This window comes from Anoplopoma fimbria, chromosome 2, assembly GCF_027596085.1.
Source record: "Anoplopoma fimbria isolate UVic2021 breed Golden Eagle Sablefish chromosome 2, Afim_UVic_2022, whole genome shotgun sequence".
Lineage (NCBI taxonomy): Eukaryota > Metazoa > Chordata > Actinopteri > Perciformes > Anoplopomatidae > Anoplopoma > Anoplopoma fimbria.
In genome coordinates this window covers 20,962,590-20,989,892 of record NC_072450.1, presented here as the reverse complement: position 1 = coordinate 20,989,892, position 27,303 = coordinate 20,962,590, and the positions used below count along the sequence as shown (strand labels likewise).

The 27,303-nt window shown below is 37.5% G+C and overlaps 1 protein-coding gene across 1 annotated transcript; it reads right to left on the bottom strand.

The window, feature by feature from the left end:
- Positions 1-362: 362 nt before the first annotated feature.
- On the bottom strand, positions 363-27,303 carry kif18a (kinesin family member 18A). The gene is made up of 18 exons (XM_054618390.1): positions 27,069-27,303; positions 25,261-25,606; positions 23,543-23,700; positions 22,776-22,880; positions 22,357-22,467; positions 21,878-22,075; positions 18,507-18,683; positions 18,311-18,385; positions 18,082-18,179; positions 14,209-14,371; positions 13,476-13,640; positions 12,344-12,465; positions 11,943-12,220; positions 9,936-9,992; positions 5,261-5,642; positions 1,676-1,768; positions 1,331-1,428; positions 363-1,103 (listed from the first exon to the last, which is right to left on the bottom strand). The coding sequence occupies exons 2-18, from the start codon at positions 25,574-25,576 to the stop codon at positions 973-975; spliced, it is 2,727 nt and encodes a 908-aa protein (XP_054474365.1). The 5' UTR covers positions 25,577-25,606; positions 27,069-27,303; the 3' UTR covers positions 363-972.

Here is a 27,303-nt window from a genome sequence, read left to right as displayed (position 1 = left end):
TACATTTATGTTCCTGAGGCCCCAGGAGGCATTGGTAGAGACAAATAAAACATCAGTCACTACACTCGAGGTTTACCTTTTTTCCTAAAGGCATATGAAACGGTTGCTTTTTCAATAGGAAGACAATAAGAAAATGATCTTTGTGCATTATGCCGTGAGTCACACCCAGGTCAGCTCAATTTTTCCTCCCTTTGTATTTTTCACCTTCTCTGAGCCTGGCCTACGTCACTTGTTTATCGTCGGAACATCTTGTAACACAAACTTCATTGAAAACCCCAGTCAGACTCAACATCAATGGCACAAAAAAAAAGGAGATATTCAATTTTAGAAAGGGATTTACTTTTTTTTTTTTTTTTTTTTTAAAACAGCCAAAGATTCTGTTACAAGCACTTTAATTATGAAATATCTATAACCCCAAGTTAGTACCTGTACAGGATTAAAAAAAAAAAAAAAAAAAAAGGATAAAAAATACAAACAGCTCGGTGTAGAGAAGTTTCATTTTTTTTTGAAGCCATACGTGCATTTGAGGTAATAACCAATTGTTTTTTAGAGAATAGTTCAAAACACATAACGTGTGTAAGACACAGAACTTCCACAGGACAAGTTTTCATTCTTGCTTTTAGTTAATATGAGTGATTTATTATATATGTTCAAAATAAAAAAGGCAGGCTTGGAAATTAAAAAAAACAATTCCTTAAACTATAATTTATACAGATGTCCTATACAATGTTTATATACAAGTCAAGTAAAATTACACTGCAGTGTGAGGCTAAATCGAAGACAAAAACTAAATAGTGCAACTTTTAGTACATTTCGTCATATTACAATTTCACTTCTGTTGGAGAAATCTACAATGGAACATTTTATTTTAGGTTTTGAGAAAATATTTTTGAAAAGATGAATACCATTGGAAGAGGGATGAGAGATAAAAATGTCCATGAAGGCTAAATGGTGTTCAAACACAATGTTGCTTTACATGCGTTTGGTCACTCGTTTTAACTGCTGGGATGTTTTGTAAAAAAAGGACCTGGATTTCTGAGGTTCAAGTAGATTCCCTTCAGAAACGCTCCTCACAACTCGTCGAGGCTTGTTCTCCTCTGAACCTGGAATAGTAGAAAGAATGAACACAACTACATAATGTGAAGGAATAAAAATAAAACACAGTCGTGACAGACAGAATATTTCTAGTTTCCTGCAGGAACTCACCACAGCGGAAAAAAACAAACTTCATTCTGGTTTGTTCAAATTAAAATTTCATCGGAAAATGATCATATATTGCAAAATATCCAGTTAGTTTCTTTAAACTGTGTTTTTGTGTGTTGTCACTTACCAGCAAAACGATGCACTCTGAGTGGTCTGCACGGCACTGAGGGGTCTTTCTTTATGCGCTTTGGTGCAGAGACACTTTGTGTTAACTCTTCTTGGATGCTGGTACAGTGAATAAATGGAAGGGAAATATAAAATAAAAAAATCAATCACACCATTAATAACTGGATTCCTTCATAATAATATTCAGAACTGGCTATGAATTTTGTTATTTTGGTGACAGTTTTGACCGTCTTCAATCCTGCTGCAAGCTATTATAAATATTTTGAAGCAGAGTGTTTAACCCACTGCTGATATAAAATAAGCTAATTAACATGAATATAAAAGGAATAAGTCAGAGGAACTTTACCAGTTAACTTTACGCTTTCCTTTTGCAGCAGACGTCATGTCCATGTAGGTCCGGTTGGCTCGTCTCACGTCTTGTAAAGACGAGGTCTGTTGTCTACAGAGCAGAGGTTCACGTTACTATGACATCTCCACTGTTTGGACTTCACATTATGAACATTCCCCTTTGTATTCAAAATCATAAACGCTTATAACTTATCATTTTGTTTGTGTTGTATTGCAAAAGCGATGTTTATACAAAACTTAAGTTTTGATATTTGATGCTTTGTTTCAATGCACCTGAATTCAGGAATTTGGATAAGCAAATGTTGTGGTCTGTCAGATAAATGTGCAGCATGTTATTTTCTCATTGAACCTCCAGTTACAACATGAATTCAGCAATGTTGGATATTCCTTTTATAGTTTTTCTAAATAAAAGATTCAGCGTCTATACATTAACTAAAACTAATTTTCAAATTTGACAGCTCAGGCAAGGATTTATTTTGGCATTTAGTTATATTTGACATCTCATAACCCCATGTAATCAGTTTGTGGCTCAAATCCCCTTGAAGGTCAATACATAGTGAATTAAGGTTTTAAGGTAGGATGCTTGATATCGGACCACCAACCCCCAAAATAGGGGGCAGCATTTCACCTCTACTACTGGGTCCTAACAATGTAAATCATCAATCATTGAATAACAGTTGAAACTCTGAGAGCCGAAAACACTACTTTCTTTTATCTTTTAATGTTTACGTGTGGCTTTTGCCTACAGTTCATATTTGTGCATCTCCCACGCCCCTGAAGCTTGAGTTTGCACTAGCTGAATTTGAGCTCACTGCTAACTCAGGGGAAGAGCTGCCGCACGCTCTGCTCCCTGCAAAGTACCATTACAGAGGTGTGGGTGCGAGTCGTTTTTTCCCGTTTCTGTCACTTGGATTTAATCGTTAAAGCAAGTCCTAAAACCTTGAAATGCACTTCCGGTTCCTTCGTCTGAAAAACAATGGGGTTTTGGTTATACACCTGAAATGAGGTCTGTGGTTAACACAAGCTTAAGAGATTTAAACGTTTTATCCTACAACATAAAATACGTCAGTAAATATCCCACTCGCAAATGTGGAAGTTTTTACTAGTCTTGAAAGAGGCGGTTGCCAAATAAATGACAAGTAATGTAAAACTTTTTCTCCCTCTAGTGTCCCTGTCTACTAAACCTTGCATGAACCCTGCCCAGAGACCTGCCACTCACCCACCTTGCAGTTCCAGAAATCTCTTGTGTGCTGTTGCCAGAGTAGAACTAATGCACAAAGTTTCCTGAATTTGCTTTCATCGTTCACAGAGTTAGCACGGTACAGACAAATATTTGTATGACAAATATTTACAAAAGGTAATGCTTTTTCTTGCTATCCAAATGGAATAGTTTTTCTTTGAGATTTGACCTGTCTGTTGCAGGACAACTTAGTAGCTAGGTGCTAAATGCTCTCATAAAGTATGGATTAGCCCCGATCTTTAGTATGTTGGGAAAAACAACTCCTTGTAATATAGTATGATTGCAGGGAAGCACAAATGTTGCCAAGCAATTGCTATTTCCTTGATTGAAGTGATGCATTTTGAGCTTTAGGTTAGTTAGGAACAAATAAACTGATACATGACCAATGTGTTGATGCGTCGGGCTCATCTGCTTGGAGCTTTATTCACTGACACAAACCCTGTCTGATGCTATGGCTTGAAATGTTTCCTATTCTGTTTGCCCCTTCTTAGCTGACTTAAGCCTCTTGGCCCAATGTTCCAGTCTGGAAACTTGCTGCTGGTGAGAATTCGTATACTGTTAGCACTCTAGTCTTGTCTTGTTTTGAATAAGGTTTAGGGGATTTATCACTTCTGAATGGTTTAGTTGCCATCCACACTGAGCGTCTTTTACACAAAATCCTTCAATTGCTATGCAACTTTCAGTGAGCAGCCAGGGGGACATGTTTCAGATTGGTTTTTAAACATTTTATGGAACTGGTCTTTCCCTCTGAAGCCATTTAAAAAAATTGTAAAGATTTTCTTTCTTTCTGTTTATTGCAACTGGGCTTGCTTAAAAATTGGATAATTTATGCTTTCGGGGAGTAATGTTTAATTCAAAATGTGTTGGTACAAGAACTGTCCGGGATTTAAAAAGGCATGAATACTCAACAGACTTTCAATTATCAAGCTTCGTTTTTAAAGTTAAGCCATTTTAACAAGATAAGCATGGGTGACATAAGGAATGTTTTTTTTTTTTCATCTGTAGCAATTTCTTTAGAAACACCAAGAAAAAGAGGTGTGGATGTCCCTGATGTTTTAAGCTCAACTAGAGAGTTAATGACTAATGAATTTATTTGTGTTTGATGTTCTTGTTAAAGCTTCAAAACAGATAATTTAAAGATTCCTGGTGAAGGAGTAAATACTCATTTCAACCCTCATTCAAGTACTTGCCAGTTGTGACATAAAGAATGAATGGTGGATGAACCTATTTAGTGAAATGTCTCAGTATGAATCTCTGCCAATTAAAAGCACACAGCAACTGACAAAGTGTAGTCTTGTTCCATGCCCATTTTCCCACATTTAAGAAAAGCAATCTGGAGGATTTTTATTTAAATAAAAGATTATGAGGTCACTATCTATCGCCAAATAATATAACACAATGGTAATTGAGCCTATGGCTAACTGTTGAAAGTATTGGGGATATTAGCAGTATTACAAACCGGGTGTCGGTGTTGATATACTCGGAAAAATTAGCTGTATTAAATTTAATCTCCATTATATACATGAAAAACTGAGCAATACAAAGACATATGTGTGACATCAGATTGCAATCAATGTTATGAAAACTGGCTCAGAATTGAGACATAATTAATGGCATATGTCCTGTGGAATATGGGAATTATTTGCTGCCAACTAACTGCTCTGTATATCATAGAGGTTAATTGTAATCATGCTGATATTGCTCACTGGTATGGTTCTACTTTAACAACGGGGGCAGCTAAAACCGCTCCCTGGCTAAAACTCCATTGCTGATAAAAGCATGATCAGATAAACTGTTTGGTGAACAGGAGGCAAGAAAGTGTGACAAATGTTTTTGATACATCATGTCAGCTGCTGCATGTTTCCCTCTGAACTTGATTTATGAAAAATTAATGTCCACAGTTAGATTGTGATGTTCAGTTTTGGTTTCTGCTGTGACAGCAGTATAATTATTTTTTGTATATAGTGTTTCCTATAGTTGTTTTCCTGTTTATGGAGAGAGAAGTGAACACTATTGTAGCAGTACATTTTGGAGGGACCACAGGAGTGCAGTAGGCGTTATGTGGGTGTATTGATGCATTCGTTTACGACTCCTTTAGTGTGTTAAAAGGCTGCACCATATGGACTGTCAACAGAACCAATATACTGAATGTTTAGAGTCAAAAGAACTGTAGTCCACATTACAGCCAGCCTGAAAATTGAATTTTTTGTGTTATCTAATTGACTTTCAAAAGAGAGAAAATATCTTCTGAAATCATGTGATGTGTGTCCAAATAAGCATATATACTTTTAAACATCCTCAAATCAAAAGAAAAGTTTTGAAAAGATTTGGATATTTTCTTACTTTTTAGTAGGAACCTGGTTCCCCTCAATGGCCTTGGGAGGATGGAGTAGTCGGCCGGGAACCGATAAGTCCGTTGACGTTGATGCTCGACAGGGACTTCCACTGCTTATTATAATGGTTGCATTGCTTGCAGTTTGTTCATCGTTTTCCAGAACTTCAAATGTCATGTTGGGATCCATGGCGCTGTGGGAGCTCTGTGGCACGGACAAAACTGTTTTTTGTGAAGGTTCTGGTGTGCACTGGAGTGGGAACATACCCTCCTCAAACACTTGGGCCTTGGCAACGGTCGGGGGGCTTTGCGGTGGCAGTGACGCAGACAAATTTCTTCTGATTGGCATTCTAAGACTTGGTTCCAGTTTCATATCTGTCTGTTTTCCTTCACCTAAAAAACAAAAAAATATTTACAGTTGATAAGAATTAAACAAAGCAGCAATAAAATGAATTCAACCTAACTGGCAATGCACATTAATTAACAACTTATGAAAGATGAACATAGCGATGAACAAGGTGTCTCTACAGAACCACAACAAGTCAGAACACTTTTGGTTATCTCACATTAGAAATGTCTGTTTTTTTCTGTACTAGTCCCGCTGGTTTGAGGTAGATGTGTCATGTCACATACGTTCCTGCACCAATCAGGGTTCAGCAATATTTGAATCAAAATCTGATGGAAGTTGAGGGTTCTTTGCTTAAGCCTGGCACTTCAATCAACCCTGATCAAAACACACCCACGCAGTCACATTGAAGCTGGTCAACTGGGCTTTGAAAATGAAAGCAAATCAAACCCCTTTAAAATGTTAGCATGGCAACACTAAACACACCCCTCCCCAAATGATGCCGTCCCCCATATTAAATCAGTAACAAGCACTGAAGTGCCAGCCTTAGGCTAAACAGCACACATTAAAAAATGTTACAACAGAGAAACGCGATGGATCATTCCCTTAAGTTGCCTCAAAATGTATCTCTAGTATTGGAGATATTATGCATGGCACAAGGCATTTAAACATTATAGTGCTCTCCTTGCACATATAAGCTTTACAATGTCGGAACGGAGCCGGGACATGTATTATTATTATTAAAAACGGAAAAGTATTTAAAAGCATTTTATAAATAGACATGTACAAGACGATTTCACCTGCTAAAGGCTTGGATCTTCTTTTTCACAACTGAGAAAAAAAATGTTGCTCAAAAACACGATGCTGAACTCTTTGAACTCGACTTTTGAAAGGAGAAAATGTAGGTGCTGCTGCTGCAGATATTGTAGGTTCAAAATAAATACAATATATTTTTTTCGTTAATATCTTATAGGGAAATCAGATTTTTCACACCATGATGTTAAAATGTACCATCCCAGTGAGTACCAGGGAACAATAAAATGATGGGGTGATGAATGTGCCCTAAAGCGTTTGCTAATATTAATTAGCAGTCCTGCGACAACCAACTCCATTACTAGGAGTCAACACAGAAAACCTTTTTTTTTTCTTAAAAATTGGACTTATTGTGAGGATAGAAAGAAAAGGCATGAACTCCCCAGAGTTGGAGCCAGTGTGCTATTGAAATATTGAATAATTGAAAAGCTAGCAAGGATTACACCGGGCTATTTGCTGTTCAAATAGACCAAAAGAATGATGAGTTTATTGGTCAGTTATATATCTAGCTTTAGACAACTGTGAATTTGCCTTAAATAGCGGTTGCAACAAAGCTAATTCCCAACAGGATGGATGTTTGTCATGCAAAGCTAGTTAGCGCAGTTAAATACCTTTAAATCAATGTTGAAATCCAAATATACGTTTAGCCCCAATGATAATGAACCCTCTGGTTTATTCAGCATTACTTATCTTAAACACTAAAACAGGAATACCAAATTATATATACCAATATGTATTCAAATACTGATTGATATGGGAAATTGTAGCCATTTAACTTTCTGCCACATTGTCTAGCTTCATTTAAAAAAAAACAACAGCAACAAAAATCTGGGCAAGTTTCAGAGCAGAATGAGGTTGAATCACAGTGTCTGCATCACATTATGCTCACGGCACTTCCTGCTGGCGTGTAGTGGGGGTTAGGGACGGGGCTAAAAAGGAAAAAATGCCAGCACATAAAGGAAGTGAGAGCAATAAATGCAAAGGTGAATGACCGACTTAGACATTACCTTAAATATCAAAATGCAATATTTAGCAAATGTGAGTCAGACCTCAGACAGCACACCGAGTGAGGACATGATGATAAATAGCCCTTTTCTGTGGGAGAGGAGTTGTCCCTAGCAGTAAATGGCAGCAGAGTTCCTTCAATCACATATTTTTGGCTTGTAGGGGATTAATACATGCATGAGTTGCTATTTCTGGTGGAGGCTGCGCTGAATTAGGGTCGCCTGGTTGCTGCTGCCTGTTTTTTATAGTGCGCCTTTTCTGGTTGGTGGAGCAGGGGAGTTTACGTCTGTTGACGTTTTTTCCTGCCCTGCTGTGGATCTGCATTTTCATGAATGAAGCTCAAGAGGGATTGGGAGGGTTAGATGCTAGACAGACAGAGAAAAAAAACATTTCAGGGTAGGAGGGAAAGAAAGATAGAATGGAGGAAAAAGCCAGACTAACAGACGTTTGAAGCAAAAAGGGACAGCAAAAATCTAAGGAGGAAAAAATAGATAAGAGAGAAGTGAGAGGTAGAGGATCGAATGGGAATATAAAAAGACCAGCATAAAGGGGGCAGTGGGAGGTAACTGAATGAAAAATCAGGGAGCTATTAATAAATGCATGTGTGGACACGTTTTGAATCAACACTGAATTGTGTTCCTTCAAAGTGATTACTTTTGTGTGATTTGCTATTATTAAGCAGTGCACAAAGAGTTAATGCTCTTTCAAAACCTCAACCCTCTCTAAAACCAATGAAATTTGATTGGCTTTGCAAACTGCAGGGTGGAGCTATTTCTCATAACATGCTGCAGTGACTACCATTAAGAGCTGAGGAAGCAGTGAGGGACTGCCAAACAGCATCAGGATAAGATCACAGCAGCTTGTCTTAATGCTATGTGAAAGCCTTATTTATCAAAACATCGGTGTTATTTCAGATTTATATCATTTAGAATTTTGCCAATAATTGAGACATTAAAATAGCTGATGCTGCTGCACAACATGTATGAAGCGGAACCTATTCTATATATTTGTGTTTATATAATACATGCATGCAGGAGAGGTAGCTCTGAAACTAAGATGGACACGGAGCTTTTCAAATATTCAAGTGTGAGCCAGAGAATAGATGAACAGAGTTATGATTTTATTGAATCTATGAAACAGTAGGTATATGATCTGACTTATGGGAACATAGTGATACAAACTCACTTTTTAAAGGCTTTATAAATTACACTGATGTACTATAAAATTAATAATTATTATAAAGCATATAAAAGGCATGGCTTGCACGTATGTTGTGTTAAAATAGGACAAATATCTGGACACATAATTATTTCATAAGGTGCTGCTGTATGTATGCATTTAGACATTATTGAAATAATGTCAACATAATCTTTTTGTGTCTGGTATATTGAGCTATATTACTGTACAGCTGTCTCAACTATTGTTAAAGGTACAGTGTAATAGTTACTTTAGGTATCTTAAATTCCTATGAAAAAGGTTTCGCACTATATCATTATATGCCCTTGATAAATTTTGTTGTTGTACCAAATCCACCCAATGTTTTATTTTGGGTGTGCCAAAATGCTGAATGAAGTTTTGCCATAAAAGTTTTTTTTCCCTAAAGAATAAAAGTTCAACATGGCGATACAATGAGAGTGTGGAGGTGTTGACACATGTGGAAAGATGACTATAGATGTATTGGCAAGGAAAAGTTAAAATATGAGAAAATTCCAATGAATGACCAAATGGGGAGGAAAAACAACTATAAAACAACTGGCTTAACACAGAGAGAAGGGTCAGACAGACAGACAGGCGATACAGAAAGCACAGATTTTTTTATAATAACTTGCAAGGAGATTTAATAGTAGTGGTGACAAACTCCCTTGTGCGTTCATGTTTCATTTCCATTCACGGAACTCTGGTCATCTGGCAGGAGTATTTTCTTTAAAAGTTAAATTTCCCACAATTGGTTTCAATGAAATGTAGACCACCTGCAGTAAATATCATTACAGCCAATTTGAACTGCAGTATTTCACAGAGGTTTTTGTGTTACATTTCCCCAAAGGTTCCATGTGTACAGTTTTCCCTCTATAAAACTGGTTGTGAGTATTCACATTGTTTCATTATTCATGTTTTGGCCAAGACAGAATGTCTGCAGCAAAACTATAAATCAAATTATATTACATGTCTGACTTTCATTCTTTATTTTACTACTCCGAACAAGTACTTTTACTTAAACTGCTAAAAACATTTTCGGCAGATTAAAAGCAACACGGCAAAGTGGAAATTTAGCGTAACCAAAAACAATTTAACATTTATATGGCACATTAAAAACACAACTTTAGGGCATTTGTGTTCTGCTTTATTAAAGTGTAGCATCATCTCTTAAAGTGTGTTTAGGCAAGTGTGATGGATTGAGTGAAAGCTGACAAAAAGAGAAGTGAATGATTGAGGGGGAGGGGGGGATTAACAGGCATGCAGGGGTTTTAGATTAATGACTACAGTATGTTAGCATGACGGGGGAGAGAGGAGAGTAGATTTACCTTTCAGTGATGGAGCAGCGTTGCACAGTGATGTTCTTTTCGTTCGGCCCTCTGCACCTGAGAATTAAAAAAAATCATAAAGAGATTCAAGGAGAAGCAACATCAACACATCCTCACAATTAAAACAAAAACTTCTGCTAGCCCTAAATGCTTTTCATTCATTAAAAAGGTTACATAATTACTAAATGTTTTAAAAGGGCTCCCTTTCTTTTATTTCTTGGATTTGAGTTTCAAAGTCATTCAAAAGAATTCACGGAAAAGTTTTATGAAATGTTGCTTTCTGACATAAGAATATGTACAATTACTAAGGTGAAACACTTACAAAGCGCTTTAATTACACACATTTCATTGTGTCTACTGCCAACATTCAACCAGCCAAACAAATTTTGATTACATTTTTTTTCAAGAAAGAGTCAATCTGGCTATTGTACAATGTTCAAGAAAATCAGATCTCACACAAAAGCCCAAGCATGACGCAGACTGCAATGTGGCCCAGACGTGAAGTCAGAAGAAACAGTTGTCGTTAATAATGAATTGCCCAAAGATCAAGTCAACCTGGAGTATTTTTGATCTTAAACAAACATGTTTTACTCTTTCAAACTTTATTCCATGATCCACAGGAGGCTGACACAAATATCTATATTCAGGAGTTGTGAAATGATTTGTTCTCCTGACAGTAAGTTTAATTGGAATTCCACAAAAAACACTTTCAAATAAGTAATGAATGTAATACAATTTGAAACGAGCCAGCAGTGGAACAGAGGGACAGGTGCAGAGTTTACTGTCTCAAAAATGATAGACATTATCACAGTAATTGAGTATTGTTAGCCAGCTTTGCTTCTTCATCCCCTGTCTGTCATGTCTTATATGTCACGAGGGCATGGTGCAGCAGCTGCTAGGTCATACTGAGATGACAGTTAAAAAAGGAATGTTGTACTCTGGGCCTCATTGAACTACCTTACAGGACACCCGAGTAATATATTTAACACTTTCTTACATCTAGGTGTCACATGTGTTTCTAATCTTACATTTTAGGCCTGCTACATTTCAGTATTGAATTAAAAAAAACAAAATGACACACTCAAACAGTTTTTTCCATTTTAGATGTTGACTGTGAGGGTGCAAGGTTTTTATTCTAAATATGTGCAAAACCTTTTTGCTACAATTATATAATTACTGTCTTAAAAGAAAAGCAGCCTGTGATCAACGGGATACTATTCAAGTGTGTTTGGAGTTGCAACCACTTAAGTTGTAACCTGGGACGTGACACTTTAGGGTGGGGCGGTCTTTCTAGCATTTGGCAAAACATAACCGAAAGCAGCCAATTCAAAATACTTTCGTCCATTCGAATGATCTTTAACATAACTTAGTCCTTTCAACAATAGCATTTGTTTTGTGGAGCAGTTCGCTCTAAGCTAAAGGAAAATAGGAGAATGTTGAAAGAATTTTCCACGACATTTGACTTTTTCTGTCATGCGTTTTCCATGATTGTAAAATTGGCCAACTGTTTACCAACTGTTGTAAACATATTACATAAAAAAGTATCTGCTGAGATTCAGAGGAATGAATGGTACTTGATATATTTTTGGTCTGACTATTCACAATTAATAAACTTTGGAGCTGTGGTGCATTATATAAGTTTCTGTGAACATAACATTTAATGGACATTTGCCAAGTAGTTGCCTTCATTATAAGCAATCAGCAATTACTGCAACATTTGATGCTCTTTTCTAAAGAAATCATAATAAATTCAATTCTTTGAGTTTTGAGGCTGTTCTGGTGTGATGGGCATTTTCCCCTTTTTTATACTTTCTAGCCTAACCAACTCATGGATTAATCTAAACAAATTGTTGCCATATAAATTGTAAATGTAAATACTCATAATTTACTGTACCTTATTTTCCAACCTTCACTAGTTTATTCATTTTATCCAAATTCTATCTATGTGAAAATATGCTAAATAAACAACAGAAGAATACATATGATGATCAGAGTAAGATGACTTACTGCAGGGGCTGTTCTGGTGGTATAACAGATGTGAGAAAGACAGGACAGGTGCCAACTCGCTGCGGTCCAAATCATTTGCCTCCCGCGACCCCTCTCCAATCCCCCCACCTTTCAGCTGCTGCCCCACTGCTTCCTGGTCAGCCCAGACCACGCCTCTCTCCCTCAACACAAGGTGCTCTAGTTCATGGTTCTCCATCTCGTCAGCGGCTGTGACCTGCCCAGCCCCCCGCAACTCAGAGTAGTGCCGACTGTAAGCTGGCAACAAGATGTTCACCATTCTGAAATGCAATGGAAAAATATTATTGAGATATTTATTCCAGGAAAAATAAACAGGAGTTACACTGAAATGAAGCGCAGTATCTTCAGATGCACTGAGTTGGTTCCCAGTATTGTCAACCTACTTCTGCATACGCTTGTTCTCTTGATCCTGCAGTGCAGTGAGCTCAACCATCTGCTTGATGTGTTGTTTGAGGTCATTAACCTGCAGCTCCAGTCTGTGGCAATGTAGGCTCTTATCTAAAACCTGAACAACACGAAGAAATTAGTTTACAGAGCGAAAATGATGAGGCAATCAGCATTCTAACCTAACAGCATACTGAATTACCACTCTGGTGGGCAGAATTAAAAGAAACAAGAGGTGCTTGGGGGTCAGGATACTAAAGAAGATGCAAAGTTCTGTTTTCATCCTTGTTTCATCAGAAAAGCTGTCTGCTCAGGGTAATGGTGAGGAGGTTAAAAAAAAAAAAGGAAAGGACTCTGACGTAAAGAAACTACGAAACAACAGCAGAGAGAACATTTGACCGGTGGGTGCGTCATAGTTCTGGGTCAGTTCCTGGAAGAAAGGATAAAATAGAAAAAAATAACATGGGCATGGTTTTAGGTAACTGGCTGCTGTGTGAGGGATGAGTAAAGGGTATTGATTTATTCTCTTCAGTGATCCACGAGTGAGCCGGAGAAATAAAATGAGCACGGTTCTAATTACTAGGAGAACAGATGGGAAGAAAACAAAGACAGTCACGACACCAGTAGAGACACAGCCTACCTTCCAAAATAAACAAACAAAAAACACCAAGCAATGAGTTTTGAAGGGCTGTAACCCTCATGTGAAGCTTTTCTCTATATCTAATCATGCTAATTTGTATTCTTACATTAACTCAAAATACAATTAATCTTGTCTGCAAGTTTTGTCATTTTAGTAACTAGTTTTACTCATTGTGTGCCCCTAGCGATCTATTGCCCAATGTCTGACAGAAATCCATGCACTCCACCACCAATGTCAGTGCCAAGTGTTATTGGTATTCATATAAACAGGGCTAGATGCACTATGGTTACAATCTTGTTATAATCAAACATATACAGCTTATACTAATCATTGAAGCAATTCTATTTGTTTTAACCATGAAATAAGAAATGACTAAACAAAACTAGTGTAAAATGTCTATATACTTTAGTCACAACAAAACACATATTTGCTAGCCAATCACTCAGCTGGTTTTCAGCACCAGTAAATGCGAGTCAATTAGTGTTACTTACCTCTGAGGTCTGATCATTCGACTTCAGCAGCTTAATCTCATTCTCGACACGATGAAGCCAGCCGTCATTGTCCAGGAAGCGTGATTCTGTCTCATTCAAACGTTTGCGAATGTGTTGCTGCTGAGTGCGTAAGCTGGCAATCTTCCGCTCGTGCTTACAAGTTACCTATTAGAAGAAACAACAACAAAGGTCATTTAGGTGAATCATGTCCATTGTTTGTGCTAGCATAAGTATAACACACTATTAACTATGTGGTGTAAATAACTATAATTAGCTGCTAACAACAATACGACAACCAAGCGCTAGTCAAGCAATATCAATGAATCTAAAAAATATTAAGCATTTGTTGTTCATTGTTTGTGAATCTGAATCAATTTCCTCTCAAAACTATTGTAATTTATTTTTGAATATATTTTTTTAAATGCAGACACATGATTCAGCAACACTCTCTGATAAATTTGCTCCCATAGTTTAGTTTGTATTGGATGACAGTGAACAATTCTGCAAAGTTTAGTACTAAGAATTATACTTTTAAATGGCATTTACAGCCAGGTCTAACAGGACTCAAATGGCAAAGATGAGCCAGGAGCTGGGGAGCAGTGACCCTGTCTTGTTGTGGTGTAAATGAGAGGCCAAGACAACTACAGAGAACAGAAAAGTGAAATGATGACTCAGCAGCTGTTTTTCTGTGGGGATGATGGACTCTGTGGATAGCAGCGTAAGCATCAGCTACCTTCTCAGTCTTTTCCTTGGCACAGAAATATTGGACCTGCAGGTTGTCCTCCTCAGTGTACCGCTGGCGCAGCTCATTCTCCTTCAGTTGTCTCTCCAGATCCAGCTGTTCTTTCCTGATTTGGGCCCGGCCCGAGAAGATTCGCTGCAGAGCTTCTGACACCCTAGGGAGAGAGAGAGAGAGAGAGAGAGAGAGAGAGAGAGAGAGAGAGAGAGAGAGAAGAGTGATTTTCAATTGCAAAATGCTTCTCCTTAAAAAGTGCGGCATTAGAAAATTTGAAAGCAAAAAAGTTATATACAAACTTTATAAAAATGGTCTAAACTCACTTTGGCAATTACATTTAACTAAAACAAAAGAGCAGGTCAATCTAGTCTGATCATCTTTGCAATTACAGGAAAAACTTGTGATTCAAATGTAACAAATGTGAGAGAAATGCTCTCTGTCTAGGATTTTATAAGGTCTGCAGCAAATCTCGGGCCAGGACCAAATAAGGAAAGAACAGCTTGATCAAAAGGGTCACTCTACAAGTAAATATATTTGTGATTTATTTTTGTCAAAATTGATGAACTTGCCCCTTAAAATAGATAAATAGCTACACATGTGTTGTGTAATGGAATTGATTACAATAGCCTTGATAAACTGTGCCTTTGTGCAGCTCTGAGGCACAATTGTATCTGGTAATTTCAGACAGGCCTTTATTTAACTATGGTCAAATAAAGGCTGTAGTGTATTTTTGGACTGTATTATATTGAAAGATGATTTATTTTGTCCACTCTGATTCAAATATGTAGGACAGAATATTAAAAACACCTTTTAGTATAATGCAATGCAATAAAACATCACAAGCATCATAGGGATTCAAATGTGATTAGAAGCTGCTGTGCCACATGTAAGGAGGAACATTTATATTAATTGCTGCTCAAAGGGCTCTTACAAAGCACTTGTTCCAAGTATTTAACACACTAAAGGCCATTATATATTTAATGGTTTTATCAACATGTTAAAACCAGTTTAAATACAGTAATACAGCTAATAATTATAATGTAAATATATAGTGATTAATTTCATCAAATGCTTGCATGGCTATAACAGGTATTCTCCACAAGTAATGAATGATGCCGTTAACCTTTTCATATAATCTAGACTAGAGCTTCAACCCGATGCCAGTTCTGTTCGGACTGAGCCAGAAAGATATTCTTAGCAACATGATGTATATATGTATTCCTGGAACAGAGTTGCGGTGATATCCAGATTGGATGCAAGTGGCTGTCTGGTTGAGTTAAAGCAGTAGGAGAGACAGGAGAGGCATGCAGGTAAATAAGACTGGAGAGCTGTCGCTGAAATGTGACTGCACTCTTCAATGTAACTCCAGTGACGTAGGAGACGCCGTGGCCTTGCTAGACTGCTAAATATTTAATAGCGTGAGAAGCGTGCAGCCTCTATTCAGAGCCTCTCACTGTGCGAGTTGTGAATTCTGATGCCAGTGAATGAAATGTGTGGGAGTGAGACTCATTCAGCTTTTCCATGTCCCCCCGCCCCCCAACCCAAATACCCCAACTGATTCCACTGTGTGCCTTAAAGATGACTTGATGGGTTGTGGTTAATCTGATTTATGTCAAATAAATAAATATGTATATGTTATTTGAATTAAAATAAATGTTCTGTACAGCTGTCCCCATTTAATTAAAACTCCTCTAGTTGAGCTAATGCTGATTGTAGCAGCTATATAAAACACTAGTATTATGTTATACACAGAGACTTTTTATTTGTGGCATGTTGAAAATGAAAGGAAGTTGCTTTTTTTCCCTCCAATTATTAAAACTGTAAACAGCAGCGTTTTACAATTTTGATTCTTGGGCTTCAAAGCACACCCGTTTTTTAATCCAAAAAGTAAAGTAGTCCTCGACTAGCTAGATTGAAAACAAGCAACACTCAGTCCTTTATAATGTTTTTGAATGGGTCACCCTGTTTCAATACCATGTTCAATAACATGTAAGCATAGAAATAACTGCAATTTACATGATACACAAATTTGTTTTTAATTTAAATATAGATGAATGCGTTCTTTACCATGAATTTGTCTTGAAAACGTAATTAATTATCGACACAGTGTTTATCAATATTTTAGTATCTGGCGGCTCTATGCAGGTCCATTGACTACAATGCAGGTCAGGGGTGGTTGTGGAAGATAGTCCAAAAATTCTTCCTGTATAAAAATATTGGCACGTTGCAGAGCTAAAATTTCTTATTCAGGTGTTTGTACTATATTGCAATTTTAATTCCGAAACAATAACATTAAAACACATAATAAAAAATAAGAATAAAGAAATAATTTTCTGTCTCTGAGGGTCTTTCCATGAAACAGTATTAGTATAAGTTCCTTATTAGATTGTTATGAAGATTAACTGTTTTCCAGGAGGTTCAAGTGGCTATTTTCGTGGCATAGCATTTCAAAGAAGGAACAAAAACAAGTTGTTTAGCAGAAGCGGCATTGGATCACCAATTCGGAAAAAAATGTTTCCAATGCACTCTGGGTAGGTCAGCTGTCAAAAACACCACTAATACAATGTGTTGTGAGTGTGTGCACAAGGCAGCACAAACAAATAAATAAACAGCAGCTGGCATTTTCAACTAATGATATCCTCACTGGCGCTGCGAGTTACCGATCAAAGAGAGTAGAACTGCTTTGGGTAAGACAAAGTTGCTTTGTTTCTATTTTAGCAACATTTTGCTGGTGCACCTCACCTTGAAAGTGCTGCTCCTGGTGAAAAACTACATTTCAACTTCGGGATTTTGTTTATAAAAGGTAAACCAGTTCATTTCTAGCCACAACTGTTTTTCTTATTGTTTTCCTCTAGAATTATCAATTTATTTTACAGAACATTATAGGTCACCATGAATATTTTAGGTGCAGCCTAGGAGCAGAGAGCATTTCGCAACTACAAGTCTGAAGTCAACTACACTCTGCTAGAAGGAGTTTTTGTCGGGAGTGACAAAGGTCAAAGATTGGAGAAGAACCACTGCTTCTTATCATTGAAAGGAGACAACTGAGGTGGTTGGAGTGTCTGATTAGGATGATCTATGGACGCCTCCCTGTAAAGGCATTAAAGGCACGTCCAGCTGGGAGGAGACCCTGAGGCAGCCCTAGAAGACACTGGAGGGATTATATATCCCATTTGGCCTGGTAATGCCTTGTGAACCACAAGGAAGAATTGGAGAAAGTGGAGAAGGAAAGGAGCTCTTTCTTCTTCCAACTAAAGGCTATTTTCCTAGTCTGCTACAACAATGACTCACCTAGTGTCAGAAAATGGAAAAGAAGATTCATCCATCAATCGATCCATATATATATATATATGTTTGTGTGTGTGTGTGTGTGTGTAGATACCTGACCCCGTCCTATGTACCTTGTGTTTTTCAAAGATAGTTTTTAATACAAACATTGACAAAGTGATGCTAGTGGTTTGCTGCATAGTTGATTTACAAGAGCTCGCTCCAACCTGTCATATAAAAAGGGTTGGCTTACACCTTCAGCATGTCAACTGTAAGTAGGAATGTGTTAACTAATATGCTTCCTATAGGGACTTACTGAGGTAAAACAATAAAAGGATCAATGATAAATAATATGTATGTTTGGAATAATGATTGTATCATAAATGGCAATAAATGAATAAAGAAACATTAAAAAATACAAGTCAATTGGAATAGCATATTTGATTGTAAGACCTCGACCAACGTGGCTAATTTAATCTTACACTGCCTGCAGTCAGTGTCTGTATTCCAATTACAATGTTTACAAAAGCTTATCACACATAAAGAAGCAACCTCTGATATGTCTCAGGCTACAATCTGAATCACACTTATGGACATGCTTACCTTTTGAACTCTGCTTGTTTCTGAGATGAGATCGTGTTAGAAGCCCCATGCACCATGTTGTTCTCATATTCATTCATTTTTTTCTTCAACAGTAGAATCTTAAGAGAACAGAACATTGAAATAATAGTCAGAATTGAACCACTGCTTAGGGTGCTGTCCAAATGAGAAAAAGAAGAAGAGATTTTCCGTTTTTTTAATGAAGCATGATAGTGTTGTTGTTTCTTATTACCTCTTGCCGCTGCTTCTCACATATCACTGCGTACTGGCCAATGTGGCTGTCCAGGCTTACAACATTACTTTTCAGCTGAAAGGTAAGGGAAGAGAGAAAAATGTAACGATGAAAGAGGATTCATACATACTCAAGTATCACATCAGGTATATAAGAATTGACAAATATAAAACAATACAATAACTTTAATACTGACCGAGGACTTAATCTCCTTGGCCCTGTTGGCATATTTAAGTGTGTTGTGGGTGTCATCGTACGACTTGGAAGAGGGGCTAACGTTGGCAATCATAACCGTTCTGCAGTTGCCCCCCAAGGAGTCTTTAAGTAGCCGCGTCAGCTTGCTGTCCCTGTACGGTATATGAGTTTTCTTACTCTAAAACGAACAAGAAAAAGATAACATTAGTCCAAGAAATAAGACAATTGTTGATGTTATGGTTTACAAAAAAGTGAACACAAACAAGCAGCTCAGACAATCTGAAAAAAACTCCTGTGGTTCTACTGAGTTTACTTATACATGAAATTAAAGTTTGAACAAAAAAAAACAATCCTGTTTTTGTTCATTTCAAAAACAGGATTGCCGATTTCAATTCAGTTCAATCAACCATTACACAAATCAAAAACAAAGAAAAGGTGTTTTATTGCTGTGGTATGCAGAACAGCACAAATGTGGGGTTCACCCTTAAAATGCATTCTCCATCTGTACAAGCTCCACAAGAGAAGCTTGGTCATATTACACTATTTGGTGGGGACCAATAAACCTTACGAGTAGCAAAATTCACTACGGAGCGTTCATTCTAGGGTTAAAACAGGCAACATCCATCCAAAGCACTAGTCTGGAGTCTCTCTGCAGCTGGCCTGTGAACTGAGCTCAGTATTTAATAATGGCGTTAGATAGACTACAGCTGCTTAGGTGAGTCACAATCTCGTGGGCACTGGGATTGCAGAAAGTCACATTAAAGTTAAGTAACAAAGGAGTGTAAAATAATCTCTTTTGGGGTTAGCAGCTGTGCCTGCACCTCTCCCTGGAAAAACACGAAGCCTACATCTGGATTCAAACCTTTAGTTATAGTTCATGTCAGGTCCAGGGAGTTTCAGGATAGCTGGGCCAATTTGGAAAATCTCCCTTTTATTAAGAGCAGGCATCCAAACGTATTCTTTCAGCAAAGTCGGTATCTAAAAGTTAACTCAATTGTTTGTTTGACTCCATTAGTTTGGTCAATCATGTTGAATCTCTCACAGGTTCAATGTGAAATCCCCCTTGCAATTTACAGGTGAATGGAGGGAGCTGCACTAGTGTGAAAAACAAGTGCTGGCTTCAAAAGGAACCCAGTGACAAGGGGCTACGTCTGGTTATGCTGATCATGGGGTGCTCTGTTCCTTCACTTCCTACTCTCTATGACCCCTCACATATATTAATTTGAACACAGGTTGTAAATGATACTTGTTAACCAAGGTTAAGAGTAATTCCATGGATACATTCACAGATAATCTGTCTCATGTACTACTTTAGGATATTGAGACAGTTTGAGCAAATATGACAGACTTTAATATTTCTCAAAAAGCTCAGCTTTCACTGTACACACCATTAAGCAAGTTTGGCCCAATTAAATGTATCCACTTTGGACAACATTTTCAGAAAGCCCCTTTTATTGTTGGTGGGAAACACTGGCCTTGTGTGGATGAATGGCCAAAATGGAGAGAAAGGATGCTGCATCAAATGTATCGGCTTTGCTTTGGACATCGCCTAAGGCAAACAACTTACAACAAAAACCTCTGTGCAGCATAGCATGAGGATGACATACTGAACGGCCCAAACATGAGTAGAAGACATTCTTCTTCACTCAAACGATTGGCATGTCAGCCCAGACACAAGTGGGGACATTCTTTCCTGTAAACAATGGCAACAACATGAATTCCTTGTCTGCCAACAGTAAACACTGCAGCACCAATAATCATGGGGAGAAGGGTGGGGAATAAGAGGGGATTTGTGGTGGGCGTTGTAGGTTGACCAGATCAAACTATGTCCATGACAACAACACTCAAGAATGGTGAGCAGAGTACAACACTAACTGGACACAGTTTTAACACAAGAATTAAGTAACATGTGGAAGAAGGGTCAAATTTCAACATGGACGTGGTACATTTGCACAGCACTTCCTGAATGCATGTGGCCTGCTTGTGCCTCATCCCTTGAGACTGGTGTGTAAAATGAGACGACTGCTTGGCAGGTTAATGTATGCAATGGAATGAAATAATACCCAAATACTCAGTTGACTTGCCTCTTCCAAGGCTCGGCGTTTTTTTTTTTTTATATAGAGGCTTGTGCTTCACTTCATATACCTATAAGCATAATAATCTTAAGAAGATAATGCAAAATTCCATATGCACGGGTGATTTGCTGACCATATACAAGCACATTCACTGTATTTGTGCACTGTCTGGACAAATCTACATGTAACATTTTTTTTAATGTGTTGTGACAGTGACATCTTTTGTCAGATTGTCTGTAATCGTGGTATCAACATCTGTAGGTGGTGTTAGTTTGATTAGCTAGTAATGCCAAAACTAAACATATAATTTATCGATACGGATTACAGAAGCTAAAATTCAGCTATAACTGAACTATATATTAGCAAACAGACGGTATCTTTTGTTTTTCCTAGTTTTTTTAATGTTTGTGTGTATTTGATTACATTTATTGGTTGAAACTGTAGAATCTTACTTGATTTTATGTTTTTTGTAAAGCACTGTGTAACATTATTTTGAAAGTTTCTAAATAAATCATTATTCTAACTGTTGTTTGGCAGTGAGTCACAAAGTAGCATTTCATTTGTTACCAATCTAACCAAACACTTTGTTCAGTTTCTACAGTTTGACAGATGCTGCTGTGCACAGCTGTCTTCGCCAACCAGGAGGTGGGTTCCATGCATCCACAAGTTTTACAAAACCAGGCACACAACACTGTTTGAATGTTAACTCCTTTGTGAACAGATCACTAATCCTAAACTCCAGCTGTCACTGAGACATCAGACAGACTGGTCCCAGCAAACAGAAAATGTTAAACACTTATATATTTAAAAAGAGAGTACATTTTCCAGTTCCTCTTTTCCCTTGATATCTCTATTTCTAGATAACGAGACAAAATGTTGTGTCCAAAACAATTAGGGAACAAGTGGGCACTGTGCTACTGGGGCATAATGATTTTGTTAAATGAAAAATGTTGACTTACATCCCTTGAATATTATATGACCAGAGCATTTATTAGACCGAATGCAAAGGATATAAACACCATTCATAACAATATGAATAGGTTTTGCTGTGGTTATTTTATCTTTGACATGTCTTATTTTTTCCCCCTTGCTTTGCATGAGGAGGACACTTCAATGCATGGGGAAAAATGTAATATGCAGCTTGTCTAAGCATGATCGTGAAATCTGGGCAATTTTTCCTCTTCGATTTAACATTGCTTTGTTTATAAAAAAAAAGTAGTTCAATGTACTTGTTAGGGTATTTTTTTGCAACACTCCGTATGTTATCTACAGTATATGAAGGGTAATATAAACTTACCTTCGGGTCAGCAAGTGCATTGATTACATTTCCCAGGGCAAGAAGTGAGCGATTGATGTTAGCACCTTCCCGCAGTCGTGCCCCTTTGGTGTTGGTGGCGCTGGCTCTCTCTGAGCCCGCCAGATCAATCAGGCTCATTTTGGCTACACAGACATTAGGATTGAGGCTGGCCGTTTTGTCCTGCTGTCTTAAATATATCTGAAGAAAATAAGACAAAACTGTGAATTTAAGAATATCAAGGAGCAAGCGGTGGAGCAATGTTAGATGTTGATGGTGAAACAGGATATTTAAAATACTTAAAAAGAAGATATCAGTAAGTGCCCACTTGAAATTGGGGAGTGGAAACAGTTTGCAGTTCAGCTTTTGAATTTATGTTTCTTCTTTTTAATTATTGTCTTTTTGTTATCCTATTCTAAGTTTTGACATCGTGCTACAGGCTAATTGTGCCTTGGGATTTCCATTACACTGCATTGAAATACCTGAAATACAGCATGGGACCGGGAAGAGGTGGCATTCATGTCAGTGGGGTGCTGTGTCCTGTTGCGATTGCCAGAATCCAAAGCCTCAAGAATGTGCTCTGCAGATTTAGGCTGTATAGGAAAAACAAAGAAAATACATAGATGTTGCGTGACCCAATAAAACGCTCCATTTGGAATCGCTTGCACACCACAGCAACAGTACAGTGAGAATGCCCAACATTAAATAGACCATGACATTTATGGTTATGACCTCTTGTTCAACCTCTACAGACTTGACATGACATTATATGTTGCAAAAGCAACTGAGGGAAACCTAAATATGTTGTTATAAATAGAATTTGCCATGACACCAGTATTTACCTTTAATACACTCTCTGATGCTATTGGGTGATCTGTATGATACATTCGCTGCTACTGACCTGATGAAGTGTGAGGCCCTGAACAACCACTCCTTTAGAGCTGTCCTCTCTGACTGCAAGAGGGCCGACATTAGCCAACAAGTCTCTGATCGTTTCATTGTACACCTGTAAAGAAACAACAAATATCACTGCAAACAGCTGCAATCCCATCAAAACCATCCAAAGGTCAGTCAAGACATGAATCTATGATTTGGTTAAAGGTATACTCCACCCACAAAATTACCATTTGTGTATCAGTTACTCAACACGTGTTGCTTTGAATTCTTTTATAATAAAGTTTGTGAAGATGTCATAAATTAGAAATAACTTTATGAATTAAAGTAAATAGGATCCGCTTTTAACAGCAAAACTATATTTAAAAAGTCGTTGATAAACTCTCACACAAGTCGTGCATTATAATCCAAGATTAACTAATCCAGTTGAATGCTCGCTACTTTCCAAACACATGTATTTATGCTACAACCTTATTATTTAAAACAATTGTGACTCATCTGGACTGTTTATGCAGAAGTGTTTTAAATAGTAAGGTACTTTAATCCATCTTCATTCAATGTGAAAGTATGCGAGATAAACAAAGAAAAGTTCTCAAATTCTAAAAGAATTCAAGGTAACATGGGGTAAGAAATTGATAGACAAATGGTAATTTTGTGGGTGAAGTAAGGCTCTGTAAGGGATAGGAGTCTAAATCTGAGAATCGCTTTGACACAAAATAAGAACAGGTTCTGCACTGATACAGAAAACAAAACAAACAAAAAAAACATATATACCTCAAGATATGAGAATGCAACAGCAAACTCTTTCTCCTCCTTGGCATCATCCATGCGTTTGAACAGCTCTGTCATGGTGCGGTACATGACCCCAGGCTCATTTTGCGCACCTAACATAGTATGCGTCTTGCCTGCTCCAGTAGCACCGTAGGCAAACACTGCAGTTGAAATACAAATTTCAATAAAGTAAATCAAAAATCAATGCCTATCGCTACAACAACAATAGCAACAACAACAACATTAAACTGACTTTGGTATCATAATCGTAATGCGAAAAATGGAAGTATCAAACATATTATATCAAAAAAATTAAGCCCAGAAAAGCTATGATGAAGAAGTGAGCCTACCCGATAAATTTTTTTAGATTTTCTAATCAGCCTATATTTGAAATTGGGCTTATAGTATGTACTACTGTAACAACACAAATTAAAAGACATGCTATAAACTCATTAGCATTCTGAATCCAGTATACACTCAGTTGCCAGTTTATTAGGTACACTAATACAGTGTAATACACGTGTCTTACAATAAATGGGACCTTCATGAGAGTTATAATATTTAGTTTTCGTGGAAACTGTTTTAGAGAGGAGTTGCTTCGACTGTACGATCATTTTGGAAGCTGTAGTTTGTGGTGCCGCTGAATTGTATTGCTATTAAGGTGTTTTTTTATTATTTAATTGAACTCATTTATATCAATGAGGTTAGGCTTAATAACAGAAACACTTATGTGTATAACGCAATACAGTTCAACAGCACCACAAACTATAACCTCCAAAATGATGGTAAATTTGAACCATGACCTCTTCAACAAAAACTGAGCATTATAACCTTCATGAAGGTAGGCTTTAATGCAGGACTGCTGTATACGACTACATTAGTTGTAGCCAGGTGTACCTAATAAACTGCCAACAGAGTGAATATTGTTCAGCAGGATCAAGAGTTTCCGCTGATCTAGGCATCTTTCAATGGATTAATGATGACTCTCTAAAGCCAAATTTGTTTCGGGTCCTGTTTACAGCGGCTACACTAGCTGTCAGAATTACACATTTATGCTGATTTAAAACACTGGTACGGCAGTGTTGTGAGCTAGTGACCAGCAAGTGAACCTTGGAGCAGACAAAGTAAATTAAGAGCAGCCAGCAGTTTCAATAAATGATACGGCAGAATGAGTCAGCGAGCCATGTTAAGAAGAAAAAAATTCAAATTAAAAACAGGGCTCTAACTTGGGGTTGGTGTGTGTCATAACTACATTTGAACTTTAGTATTTGGCAATGCCGGGGTCGAAGAGGGGCAGTTATAAATCTGAAAAGTTTACGGCCACAGAACTTTAGCTCATTTTATTAGAGCCCCCGGGGGACTTTTTTTTTTCTTGAACTACATTTGACTTCCTTTGCAATGAACTTTATGTTCTATTGCTTTAAGTTTTGCAGTACTTTGCAATACCTGAGCTACTGTATTATTGAACTCCTGTGATGAATTGGCAACACAACCGTCATATCTGATAGAAGCAGCGCAGGTAAAAAGTCCTGTGTGCGTTAACATGCTTTCCTAGGTTTTGTTAATAGAAGCAGTAAAATGTAGTCACAATATAGCTACCATAGCAATTTCCATAACACCATCGATATAACTACATATACATCCATAGTCCGAGAAATAACCATAACCACAGCTTCAATCACAAGAGCCAGGCAGAGCAGTGGTTGTATATAGTCACTTACCTGTGCAGTTAAATCCATTCATCACACCGTCCAACACTCCTTTAGTGGTGCTCTCAAAGATGTCATCTTGGGTAGAATTCTCACCGAAGACATGGTCAAAAACAAACTTAAGGTCTTTGTTAGCCTTCCTGTTGATATTTCTGTTTCGTACACTTCGTGACCCAAAACATGATGTGTCCTGTTCCTTGGGGTCAAATATGAGCATGTGGTTGTCAACAACCTGGACCACATTTCGACAGTTTTCACGCTTCTCAGTCTCGCTAGTTGGCCTCACTCGAACTACCACCTTCACATGGCTGCACACGTCACTTGCCATTTTGGTCCTTCTGCAGTGACTGAAGTGTTGCTGCAAAAAAAAAAGAAGTAAAATAAAAGGTTAATTATATTTTCCACATCTCAAATCAAAAATCATTAGTGTATTTTTTTTAACAATATGCTCATTTTATCATAAATATTTAGAAAGAAAAAGGGGAAATGGACAGAAGACAAAAGGCGATGGAACTTTTCTTTGCGTCTAGTCGAGGGTCTGAGGATAGAGGGTGTCCTATGCTGGACAGATTGTTAAACCCTTTAAGTCCAAATTGTGATCTTGGGCTGTTTAAATAAAATTGACCAGACTGACTTAAGTTTATCGAGCCTCACTGGAATTTTTGTCTCCGCTTCTCTTCAATGGCTTTGCAGATAATAATTAATATCCTTTCTAATCAGAGGGAATTCAAAATCTCATTGTAAAATTTGATTTTGGTGCACGTGCAGAGCATGGTTTCAACATTTTGTGTAAGTAGAGGGTAAGATAAAATGACTAAAGGGTGGTTAAACCATTGATGTCCTGTATGAGGCCTGGAAGATGCATAATTGAGATATCATTTCATGAAGGACATAACGGTTAGTTTGGTTGGAAATGCTTTAGAGATGTCCTAACCCTTTCATGCATAGAGGTCACTACAGTGGACAGCTATTCAAATGTTGTTTTCTTGTATATGCAAGGGTTTTGATGGCATAGTTGCACATCAGCCACTACAGTGAGCGCTATTGTAGTGTCTGATGTGCAACTATGCTATCAAAACCCATGCATATACAAGAAAACAACATTTGAATATCTGTCCACTGTAGTGACCTCTACGCATGAAAGGGTTAATATAATGGATTGTAGCTTTGCAGTATTGTTGAATTGAATTGGTTTATAATGAGGTACTTTTTTAAAATAATAAACAGGATCTAATATTTGGCCCATCTTTACTGCTATAGCCTTACATATGTTAGGTATATCAGGACAGTATTTTAATGTTATATATATATATATATATATATATATATATATATATATATACACACATATATATATATATATGTATATATATGTATATATACATATATACACATATATATATATTATATATATATATGTATATATACATATATATACATACACATATATATATATATATATATATATATATATATATATATATACACACATATATATATATATACACACACACACACACTGGTTCACCTTATCATCTGTCAACAGAGTGTACACATGTGCAAAAGCAAACAGATGTTACTGACATTATCTTTATGCAGACCTTTGCACAACAACAAACATGATTATTGTTGCTTCACATTACTATTAAACTAATGGACGTGACACCTGAGCCAACCAGTGACCACAGAGACTCACACCGTCTCACCTGGAGAACACTTTACTGTTGTGTGTAACACACTCACACTCACACACACACACACACACACACACACAGTTGGGCTAACGCCTGCTAGCTCCGATGCTAACGGCTCTGTCTCACCTCCAACGGTGACTTTGCGTCGTGTTCTTTCACAGTCGAGTCCCCTGCGCGTGGTCACGTCTTGCCTTTAGTCGGATAAGAGTCTCTTTCATTGCACACAACCACGGTGTCACGGTGTCACGCGAGTAGCTCGTATTGGTAAACAGACTCTCTCGGGACGGAGACACAGCTTTAGCTAGGTAGCCGGTCACAGCTAGCACGAAACGCGCCAATATTTTCAAAAACAAGCCTCCTT

Coding starts and splice junctions, on each gene's coding strand:
- kif18a (XM_054618390.1), bottom strand. CDS start 25,576: ATGGCAAGTGACGTGTGCAGCCATGTGAAGGTGGTAGTTCGAGTGAGG. Junction 5,643..9,935: donor CGCTGCTCCATCACTGAAAG/GTAAATCTACTC, acceptor TTTGTTTTTTAG/GTGAAGGAAAACAGACAGAT. Junction 1,769..5,260: donor AACCAGGTTCCTACTAAAAA/GTAAGAAAATAT, acceptor TCTGCTCTGTAG/ACAACAGACCTCGTCTTTAC.